Source organism: Schistocerca cancellata, chromosome 2 (genome assembly GCF_023864275.1).
Source record: "Schistocerca cancellata isolate TAMUIC-IGC-003103 chromosome 2, iqSchCanc2.1, whole genome shotgun sequence".
Lineage (NCBI taxonomy): Eukaryota > Metazoa > Arthropoda > Insecta > Orthoptera > Acrididae > Schistocerca > Schistocerca cancellata.
The window spans coordinates 634452768-634464859 of record NC_064627.1 but is presented as its reverse complement, the minus strand read 5'-3'; the positions used below and the strand labels follow the sequence as shown (position 1 = coordinate 634464859).

General features: G+C 41.9%; 1 protein-coding gene across 1 annotated transcript in view; it reads right to left on the bottom strand.

Moving 5' to 3' along the window:
- Window positions 1-12092, bottom strand: part of LOC126147521 (NPC intracellular cholesterol transporter 1 homolog 1b-like) — a 141609-nt gene that overhangs the window by 98564 nt on the left and 30953 nt on the right. The window contains exons 4-6 of the mRNA XM_049915700.1: window positions 11101-11251; window positions 4777-4903; window positions 4484-4679 (exon numbers count right to left, since the gene is read on the bottom strand). Coding sequence (XP_049771657.1) covers window positions 4484-4679; window positions 4777-4903; window positions 11101-11251 — 474 coding nt within the window. The remainder of the gene's footprint in view (window positions 1-4483; window positions 4680-4776; window positions 4904-11100; window positions 11252-12092) is intronic.

Sequence of the window (12092 nt, the reverse complement as noted above, 5' to 3'; positions counted from 1 at the left end):
ATGAAAAATGTGAAGAAATCGAAAAAGAAATGTTTGTCGGAAGGACTGACTCAGCATAAAGGAAAGACAAAACATCTTTCCGAGAAATAAAAAGCAAGGGTGGTAACGTTAAGAGTGCAACGGAATTCCACTGTTAAATGCAGAGGAGAAGGCGGATAGGTGGAAAGAGTACACTCAAGACCTCTACGACGTGGAAGATTTGTCTGATGTGATAGAAGAAGAAACAAGAGTCGATTTAGAAGAGATAGGGGACCCAGTATTAGAATCAGAATTTAAAAGAGCTTTGGAGGACTTAAATAAGGCAGGAGGGATCGATAACATTCCATAAGAATTTCTAAAATCATTGAGGAAGTGGCAACAAAACGACTATTCACGTTGGTGTGCAGAATGTATGAGTCTGGCGACATACCATCTGACTTTCGGAAAAATATCATCGATACAATTCCGAAGACTGTAAGAGCTGACGAGTGCGAGATTTATCGGACATTAAACTTAGCAGTTCATGCATCCAAGTTGCTGACAAGAAAAATACACAGTAGAATGGAAAAGAAAATGGATCATGCGTTAGATAACGATCACTTTGGCTTTAGGAAAGATAAAGACACCACAGAGGCAATTCTGATGTTGCGACTAATGAAAAATCAAGACTCATTCGTAGGATTTCTTGAACTGAAAAAAGAGTTCGGCCATGTCAATATGTTCCAAATTATGAGGAAAATACGGATAAGCTATAGGGAGAGACGTATATTATACAACGTGTACAAGAGCCAAGAGGAAATAATAAGAGTGAAAGACCAACAACGATGTACTGAAATTGGAAAGGGTGTAAGACAGAGATGTAGTCTTTCACCCCTACTGTTAAATCTATACATCTAAGAAGCAATGATGGAAATAAGAGAAATCGTCAGGACTGGAATTAAAATTCAAGGTGAAAGGATATCAATGATAAGATTCGCTGATGACATTACTATCCTCAGTGAAAGTGAAGAAGAATTACATGATCTACTGAAAAGAACGAACAGCCTAATGAGTGCAAAATATGGACTGAGAGTAAATCGAGGAAAGACGAAAGTAATGAGAAGTAGCAGAAATGAGAACAGCGAGAAACTTAACGTCAGAATTGGTGGCCATGAAGTAGATGAAGTTAAGGAAATCTATCTAAGCAGCAAAATGACCAATGACGGACGGTGCAAGGAGGACGTCAAAAGCAGACTAGCACTGGCAAAAAGAGAAATCTACTAGTATCAATCATATGCCTTAATTTGAGGAAGAAATTTCTGATCATGTATGTTTGGAGTACAGCATTATATAGCAGCGAAATATGGACAGTGGGAAAACTGGAACAGAAGCGAATCGAAGCATTTTAGATGCACTACTACGGACGAATGCTGAAAATTAGGTGGACTAATAAGGCAAGGAATTATGACCTTCTGCGCAGAGTCGGAGAGGTAAGGAATATGTGGAAAACATTGGCAAGAAGGAGGGACAGGATGATAGGCCATCTGTTAAGACATCAGGGAATAACTACCATGGTACTAAAGGGAGCTATAAGTGAAAAAAAAACGGTGCAGGAAGACAGAGATTGGATAATATGCAGCAAGTAATTGAGTACGTAGGTTGCAATAAATAAATAAATAAAACAATACAATAAAAAAATAGATCAGAGAATTTTGGAGTTCCGCGGTTGGTGTGCTCAGTGCGTAGTGGAAGGGTTATGGGACCACAGTACCCAATCACCGTACTTATGAGCCAAAGAAATTAACTGAAGGTGCCGTTGAACTTTAAAGATTATTTTGCCAAATAATCAGAGGACTTTTTGCAGCTCAGATGAAGAGCTGAGTTACAGAACGATCCGTCGAGAAGGTATAACTCGGTTTTCGTGGCCACGCTATTGGATCAACGCCACTGATCGCAAAAAGAAACGCCCATGGTGGATGTGAAAGCGCAGACGAGGGTGTCATTGGACTGTCGAGTAGTATTAGTAGGTTTTGTGGATTGATGAGTCATTCAAATCTGCGTTTGTACAACTAGTGCATACGTGGGAAAGGTTAGCAAAATGAACATTGATTTCTATGAAAACTTGTTAGATGCAACGCACATCGTAGTAGTTCCTTGTTTTCTGTATGAGGATAATTATGCACCTGGTCACGAAGCGAGTACTTTTCAGTGTTCTTGGAAGATAAACTTTTGGGCAGCGTGAAAGGTAATCTCGGACTTCGTATACATGTGATCTATCACGTTCCGTGCAAATTTGGAAAGTCCTACATTTGACAACCATACCGCCGTGTCTCCCTACGTTGCACCAGATATACACGCAACGTAACGTAAGCCAGGAAAATAAATCTTCACTGGCCGAGCACAGCTTAAAGTACGTATTCGATAATCCGCTTCTGAAGCAATAAAAAGGGAAACGCAGCAGTTTGCATCGCGTAGAGGAGCAAATGCGTGCGGTCGCTACATGCATAATTATTTTATTTCGTTTTCTTTTATAGTATTATTATTATTATTATTATTTTTGGAGCACGTGCTGTGGATTTAAACTCACGCCGCCAATGTCTATACAGGGTGGTCCATTGATAGTGACCGGGCCAAATATCTCACGAAATAAGAATCAAACGAAAAAACTACAAAGAACGAAACTCGTCTAGCTTGAAGGGGGAAACCAGATGGTGCTATGGTTGGCCCGCTAGATGGCGCTGCCATAGGTCAAAAGGATATCAACTGCGTTTTTTTTAAATAGGAACCCCCAATTTTTATTACATATTCATGTAGTACGTAAAGAAATACACTACTGGCCATTAAAATTGCTACACCAAGAACAAATGCAGATGATAAATGGGTATTCATTGGACAAATATATTATACTGGAACTGACATGTGATTACATTTTCACGCAATTTGGGTGCATAGATCCCGAGAAATCAGTACCCAGAACAACCACCTATGGCTGTAATAACGGCCTTGATACGCCTGGGCATTGAGTCAAACAGAGCTTGGATGGCGTGTACAGGTACAGCTGCCCATGAAGCTTCAACACGATACCACAGTTCATCAACAGTAGTGATTGGCGTATTGTGACGACGAGCCAGTTGCTCGGCCACCATTGACCAGACGTTTTCAATTGGTGAAAGATCTGGAGAATGTGCTGGCCAGGGCAGCAGTCAAACGTTTTCTGTATCCAGAAAGGCCCGTACAGGACCTGAAACATGCGGTCGTGCATTATCCTGCTGAAATGTAGGGTTTCGCAGGGATCGAATGAAGGGTAGAGCCACGGGTCGTAACACATCTGAAATGTAACGTCCACTGTTGAAAGTGCCGTCAATGCGAACAAGAGGCAACCAATGGCACCCCATACCATCACACCGGGCGATACGCCAATATGGCGATGACGAATACACGCTTCCAATGTGCGTTCACCGCGATGTCGCCAAACACGGATGCGACCATCATGATGCTGTAAACGGAACCTGGATTCATTCGAAAAAATGACGGTTTGCCATTCGTGCACCCAGGTTCGTCGTTGAGTACACCATCGCACGCGCTCCTGTCTGTGATGCAGCGTCAAGGGTAACCACAGACACGGTCTCCGAGCTGATAGTCCATGCTGCTGCAAACGCCGTCGAACTGTTTGTGCAGATGGTTGTTGTCTTGCAAACGTCCCCATCTGTTGACTCAGGGATCGAGAGGTGGCTGCGCGATCTGTTACAGCCATGCGGATAGGACGCCTGTCATCTCGACTGCTAGTGATACGAGGCCGTTGGGATCCAGCACGGCGTTCCTTATTACCCTCCTGAACCCACCGATTCCATATTCTGCTAACAGTCATTGGTTCTTGACCAACGCGAGCAGCAATGTCGCGATACGATAAACCGTAATCGCGATAGGCTACAATCCGACCTTTATCAAAGTCGGAAACGTGATGGTAGGCATTTCTCCTCCTTACAAGAGGCATCACAACAACGTTTCACCAGGCAACGCCGGTCAACTGCTGTTTGTGTGTGAGAAATCGGTTGGAAACTTTCCTCATGTGAGTACGTTGTAGGTGTCGCCACCGGCGCCAACCTTGTGTGAATGCTCTGAAAAGTTAATCATTTGCATATTACAGCATCTTCTTCCTGTCGGTTAAATTTCACGTCATCTTCGTGGTGTAGCAATTTTAATGGCTAGTAGTGTGTGAATGTTTTAGTTGGACCACTTTTTTCGCTTTGTGATAGATGGCGCTGTGATCTTTTTAAGATTATACTCCATTTTCTGTTAATTGTAATGTTTGTATCAACTGAAAACAAAACAAACTTGGCACCTGGTAATGTTATAGATGAAATGTCTTTGATACACAGAAGAAAACTGCAGTAGAAGAAAAGTGAAGTCATACAGGTGCTTGGAAAGAACGTTAATGAGTTGTATAAGGCCTTTTGTCAAATGGTGAATTTATGAGGTTCACATAACGTTACAGATATTTGGTGTATGCCGATCTGGATCTTACCTGTGTCACTTTGACGAACAAAAATCACAGAGATGAGAAAACCAATTGCGAAAATTCCATATATTATTGCCATTATAACGAGGACGCCGTCGGCTTCTCCAATTTTGAATTCCTCATTCGTCTCTCCTGTGTCTATAACATTTATGTCTGCGGGACAGCTCTCCTCACAGTCGGCGCAGCTGCAGGCGTAGTTGTTCTAAATGAACATAGGGATGTGAAGTGTCACAAGAAATACAACACGGAGTAAGCGTATTTGCTTCAGTTCTTTTGTAAGTTTAAAGAGCAATTAATACCTCATACGACTGATTGCACGGAAGTACGTCTGGATTATATAGTTCCATTCCATCTGGTGCAGTCTCGTTATAAACGATCGGGAAAGGTACTAATGGAGTCTCTTCATCTCCCATGTATGCGAACCATCTGGAAAATAATTATTTCGTGGTTAATATCTAGTATCCACAATGAGAAGGAAAGACATACAACTTTTATACATACATTGACAGTCTATTTGATTTTGGTTTCAGGACAATAGTGGTAAAAAACTCTGAAACTGTGAGACGATAATATTCTCTAACCGTCTGGAGGTTTCATTTTACGTTACGTTACATTAGTCGAATTTCTGGATCTGGCGACTACCAGCCTCTGCTGTATTGAAGAAGTCAACGACATACTTTCTATTTAAGTGCAATGCAATGAAATAACCTAAAAGTATGAAATAGTGAAGTATCAAAGTGCTAACATTCGTTATATTATAACCCAGAAAATTAATTTAAAGAGCTTCTTTGAAGGTACTCGTCAGCTTAAAAGAAGGAGCTGTCCAACAGGAAATTCATTAATTCAGTCTTAAACTGCACTAAATTCACCACAAAACATGTAATATGCTCTGACAGGTTGCAGAGAACATGTGTACCTATGTATCAGATTCCTTTCTGTGCTAATATTAAACTCTTGAAATCTTTGCAGAACTCGTTTTTCGCCCCAGTACTATACTCTATGTATACATATAATGTAAGAATATTCTCACTATCACTATCAGCTGCAATTTTTCACATGGAACTACGTGGTACACCACCTCAAATATATTTTTGTCCAGAACCAGAATAAAAAAATGTATCAGTTAAATGTTTTTCACCTACTAAGGGGATATTGAACAACATGACTTTCTCCTCTTAAGGCCCGTTCAAATATGTATCATAGTGTAGCATCACGTAAACATGTAGTTATTAAAACCGTAATACGCAGACTTGGACTCCCTTGTCCTAGCACACAGGCAGGTATCCGAAGTAGTGTTACACGTCCACTTGCTGGAATTGATAGTAAATAATTGGAAATACAAGGCAAATGCGCAATGATAATTGAGTCTGAGTAGTATTTTTACCTTATCTTCGTCAGTGCAGATTGTGCTCACAAAAACCTTCAAAGGAAGATGGTTTGTAAGGATTATGCTCCATTTTAGGGCTGATGAAAATTTTTTTCAATTTTGTTTTGATGGCATATGACTGTACAAGACTGTGGAACATAGGCTTTTTTTTGTGGTGTTGGTGGAATACCCATATTGGAGAATGTTTCGAACCCACTGGCTGGCGGAGGCAGCGAGGAGCCATATTTTAAATTTGGAATAAAGTTAACAGAGAATATAAAAATGGCTTAGAAGAGGCGATCTAAAAAGCAAATTAAAAGGAGCCTCTCAAATTACACAAATGACATGTGTGTGAAGAAGATTAGAAGAATACAGAACGATATACAAGGTGCACATTAATAAAACCGACAAACTGCGCTGACAGATTCCTCACTGGAAATGGAGGAAAAACAAGGTTCTATGCACATGCGTCCAGAAAGGCATCGTTGCTGTGGTAGATGGCGATGACGAATGGTAGTTCCTCTGACCATGCGTCTTGTGTTCCTTGCGTGTTGCAGGCTGTGCGATTGAAGCAGCATACAGTAAGCAGCAGAATGGTACGGTATTCATATCGGGAACAGGCCGAGATTATGTCGGTATACGGCCAAGCACATGGAAACGGTCGTGAGGCAGCATATCCTGTAGAACCCGGTTCTCCAAATCCAGCGTACGCACAGTCCGCAGCCTCCGTGCACGTTTGTCTGTCTGAAAGGACCCATCATCACACAAACGACCAAAAAGACCTTTAAATGTTGTGTGATGTGGCTGGTGTCTGTCAGGGTAATTGTTTCGGTGCAACCGTGCTGCCTCTCGACCGTTTCCGTCTGCTTGGCCGTACGCGAACACCATCTCGGCTTGTTCCCGACATGAATATCGGACCGTTCTGCTGCTTACAATACGCTACAGTACAGCTTGCAACATAAGACGGTCACTCCAAAAGAAATGCACACTATTTTTGTAAAAATACAGTTTTCATTCTGCATGTGTGAAAGTTTTACAGTGTGTAGATACATCCTTCCCGCTTGTTTTCAAACTTAGTTCAACCTGTTTCCGTGAGTGGCGCCGTCACAGCATGTCTTCAAGATGGCTGCTACACTTGACGTTCGTCAGAAGCAACGTGCTGTCATAGAATTCCTGTGCTGTGAAAACGAGACAGTGGGAAACATCCACAGGAGGTTGAAAAATGTGTGTGGAGATGCTGCTGTCGATCGCAGTACAGTTAGTCGGTGGGCAAGCAGGTTGTGTGATGAAAGTGGGCACGGCAATATTGAGGATTGTCCTCCCAGTTGCAGGCCTCGTACTGCACACACTCCAGACAATGTGCAGAGAGTTAACGAATTGGTGACTGCTGACAGACGCATAACAGTGAACGAATTGTCACGCTACGTTGGTATAGGGGAAGGAAGCGTTTGCAGAATACTGTGTGCCAGGTGGGTTCCCAGGATGTTGACAGTGGCTCACAAAGAAACAAGAAAAACGGCATGCAGCGAACTTTTGGAACAGTACGAGAATGGTGGAGATGAATTTGTTGGAAGAATTGTGACAGGTGATGAAACATGGCTCCATTTTTCACCAAAGACGAAGAGGCCATCAATGGAGTGACATCATGCAAATTCACCCAAGAAAATAAAAAAATTCAAAACCACACCTTCTGCTGGAAAAGTTATGGCTACGGTGTTCGTCGATTCAGAAGGACTCTTGCTTTTGGACATCATGCAATGTGGAATGGGCATAAATTCTGATGCATATGTGACGACACTGAAGAAACTTCAAGCTCGACTGAGTCGTGTTCGACCACATCGGCAAAAGCAGGATGTCTTGCAGTTGCACGATAATGCACGGTCACATGTCAGTCAAAAAACCATGGAAGCAATCACAAAACTCGGATGGACAACACACTGAAACACCCGCCTTACAGTGCTGACCTGGCTCCATGTGACTATCGTCTCTTTGGGAAACTGAAAGACTCTCTTCGTGGAACAAGATGATGACTCCCTTGTGTACGCTGCCAAACAGTGGCTCCAACAGGTTGGTCCAGAATTTTACCATACGGGTATACAGGCGCTGGTTGCAAGATGGCGTAAGGCAGTTGAGAGAGATGGAAATTATGTGGAGAAATGAAAATATTTTTCCTAAAGGATATGTCTACACACTGTAAAACTTTCAAACATGTAGAATAAAAGACGGATTTAAAAAAAATAGTGTGCATTTCTTTTGGAGTGACCCTCGTACAAGGAACGCGCGGCACGTAATCAGACGAACTTTCATTCGCCAGCGCTTTCTACCGTGGCAACGATGCATTTCCGGACATATGTTCAAAGGAACTTGTTTCCTCCATTTCCAGTCAGGAATCTGTCACTACAAATTGTCGGTTTTATTAATGTTAACCCATGTTAAGGCATTCGATAAAAATAAAGTGCGGCTTGCTTCGTTACATCGATCAATAGATATCGTTTCTGTGTCGATGGTGGCCCGCATCTCGTGGTCGTGCGGTAGCGTTCTCGCTTCCCACGCCCGGGTTCCCGGGTTCGATTCCCGGCGGGGTCAGGGATTTTCTCTGCCTCGTGATGGCTGGGTGTTGTGTGCTGTCCTTAGGTTAGTTAGGTTTAAGCAGTTCTAAGTTCTAGGGGACTGATGACCATAGATGTTCAGTCCCATAGTGCTCAGAGCCATTTGAACCATTTTTTTTGTGTTGATGGTGAACTGTACGAGTGAAACAATATATTTAATTCAAGACACTGAATTCATTCTTGTCACAAACGTTACTCCTGAGTCATCCAAGAATATCCAAATATTTTTACGTTCGCGGCCGCGGTGGTCTCGCGGTTCTAGGCGCGCAGTCCGGAACCGCGCGACTGCTACGGTTGCAGGTTCGAATCCTGCCTCGGGCATGGATGTGTGTGATGTCCTTAGGTTAGTTAGGTTTAAGTAGTTCTAAGTTCTAGGGGACTGATGACCACAGCTGTTAAGTCCCACAGTGCTCAGAGCCATTTGAACCATTTTATTTTTACGTTCTTCGAACTAGCTCAAAGAGTTTTTCTAATAAGCTAATGGTGTGAAAGACGAAGGGTAACGCGTTCGACTTGCGCTGCCTGTTGTAGCTGCCGACGTTGGGAAGATGACACGTGCGAGGTCATTTAGCCTCCAAGTGACTGTTCAGTGCCCAGTGAAACCAAAATAGTGCATCAGATCATTAAGAATTAATTAAAAATTGGAATTTCAGTAACAGCAATCTAATTTCCATTTTTAAAACCTTAGCGGCCTTGGGTTTCAAAAACCGTGATTTAATTTCCCTGCTAAAATTTGACTTTAATAGACTGGAAGTTCAGTAACAATGATCCAAGCTTCACTCTAAAAGACGCTCTCAGCTATTACTGCTATTTGTGGAATCTCATGACCACTGATGTACTTCGTTGTTTACTGTGATGTTTTAATCATGGAGTAAGTGTATGTATATGATCCAAACTATCCGAATTTGGAGTCGATCTTCCGGCGTCGATACTACTCATGTGAAGGTGCAGATTACTGTCAGCGTGGTGACAGCACTATTCTCTCTAAGTATGGAAGAGTATTAACTTTAGATAATCACACGCCTAGAGAGTAAGCCGTGCCCACAGGTTCGTGTGAAGTGTCAGGTCCGTGTACGAAAAACTACGACGCAAGCCAGTGGTTGCACGAGGTTAGGTTGTATCCCAGAGTAGCGAAAGTAAGAGGGCCAGCCGTAAAAGACCGCAAGACGACAGCTCTTTGGCAATAGTGCAAAAGAATGTCAAAGGAGTTACCAGCCATCCGACCGGATCTGGATCTGTTGTTCTCAAGACTGAGACACTCTAAAACTGAGGTATTTTAAAGACATACAACGGAAGTGGGTGTAACATGCGAACAACATTTACAAAAGCAAGCAATGCTCACCCACACAAAATTTCGCCCGGATATTACGTACATGCTGCTGAACCCTAAATTTAATTCCGTGCATATAAACATCTCTAGAAATGGTGTTGTGAAAGAAACAGGAAAATTAGTAATGAGCTGAATATTAACGTTACATTATTTACTTGGCTAGTGTTTCATTTGTTCTTTGTAAAGATCGGGAAATAGCTGGAGTGAAAATAGAAATTTTAATAGCTCCTTAGCTGTGTCTTTCTTCTCCTTATCCCAGCCAACACACAGAACGCTACTTTCACTGTGTCTAATCTTCTTCTACTAACGGCTTCAGTCAAAATCGCAACACTGTGCTTAAGCTAATGATAAATAGTCGATCATATGGTAAAGTGCTCACTTTGACCTAAATTCGGGAGGTACTCTATGTATAATTTCTTCGACCCGTAATTCATATTGTTAACTCGAAAATTCAATGTTTTATCCCCATAAAATTAACAGACTCTAAGCTAATGCTCCTACATGTATCTCACATTTCAGTCGCTCAGATTCCTCGTTTTAGATTCATCCACAGACGTTCCTCCGTTCCTCTTCATACTTCACGTCCTTTCCTTCCCCCGAAAGTTACGTAGAACATCTTTTGTATTCTCTTTAAGACTCAGAAGAACCGTTGAGTGAAATGGAGTGCCTACTTGGGATAGAATTTGTGTAAATGAGAGAGTAAGGAAAAATGTAACGCATAGGATATAGTGAAATGGGAGAAGCAACTAGCTAAACCTAAAGAAAACACGAGGTAAGAGGTAAAAGATTCTGCCATCTTTGTATCAATGTTACACAAAATGGCCTAAGGAAGACGGAACAGCTGAGGAAGACCAGCGGTGGTGACGAAAGAGGTTTACTGATATCAGGCATTGACGAATTGATGAAAAATTACTAAAATTGTAAATATGCAGTTTAGTATTGTATGGAAGTATAACGTGGGCTAGAGGAAATCCGGGAAAAAAGGAGTTGGAAGCATGTGAAGGATTACGTTACAGAAGAATTCCAAAATTTAAGTGAACAGGAGAAGTGCGAAATGACGTGATACTAGGGGAGAGAGAGAGAGAGAGAGAGAGAGAGAGAGAGAGAGAGAGAGAGTAAAAATAAATCCAATATAATTGGTATTCAGAATGCAGATGATGTGTTTTAAGAAGTGAGACACCGATTATACACCAGAGGCCTAATATGTACGCATCACACTACTGATGGCCAGTTACCAGTAAATACTGTTTTGTTGTTTATTGTTTAGTGTTTGCTCATTATACATGAAGTGTTAAAATATTTTAAAAATTTCACTTACCTATCGTAAGTACATCCAGCGGCACCGAAACTACCACACATGGCTTCAAGTGCGGGAACACCACTCGAAGGCATCAAAACTTGACGGCAAGAGTTAAACGTTCCTTCCATGTAATCTTTTGAGAGGTATACAATCAGTTTGTCGATGTACTCTGTAAGAAAAAACTTTTTTCACTGTGATGTAACGTTGGTTTATTTTTATTGAAGTGTACTAGTCGGTTTGTTCATAGTAAGCAGTAAGAGTCTGAATCAAGTGCAACTTTCTGCGTGGATAAGTACTGATTCTGTAAAACGTAAGTTTTCTGCTTTCAGGCTCAACAGACCACTCACGCAGCATTCATGGTTATAAGACAATATGGAGCCGCACGCGGTCAGTAACTCCCTCCTTATTCTCACTAATATTGGGGCTGTTATTCATCTTGTGTTTAAGATGTTAAGTGAAAATCACTTCGCTTCTCTTACAGAGAGAAGTTCCCTATCAATAGCCGTTAGGCTATGGAGATGGACGACTTAGCTAAGTAGCAGTAGTTACTATTAGAGTTTACATCACTGTTATGTAAATAAACGAAGTTGCAAATGGGCAGCGAAACGAAATAAACGAACAGTGAATTTTTTCCTGCTGTAATGGCCTCTTTATCGAGAAAATGTTAAACTCTAATCTTACCTAAAACTTCCTGGCAGATTAAAACTGTATGCCGGTCCGAGACTCGAACTCGGGACGCAGAAGACCTTCTGTGAAGTTTGGAAGGTAGGAGACTTGGTACTCGCAGATTTGAAGCTCTGAGGACGGGTCGTGAGTCATGCTTGTGTAGCTCAGTTGGCTCGAAGTTCGTTTAGCGTAATGAGTAGCGTGACTGTCCTCTAATAAGATGTTGCTTCGGGCGGTGGTTCGCGTCAAAAAAGCCGGCACGGTAACTCAGCGTGTTCGGTCAGAGGGTTAACTGCCCTCTGTAATAAAAAAAAACTGAGTTAATGAATCAACGACGAACTGAA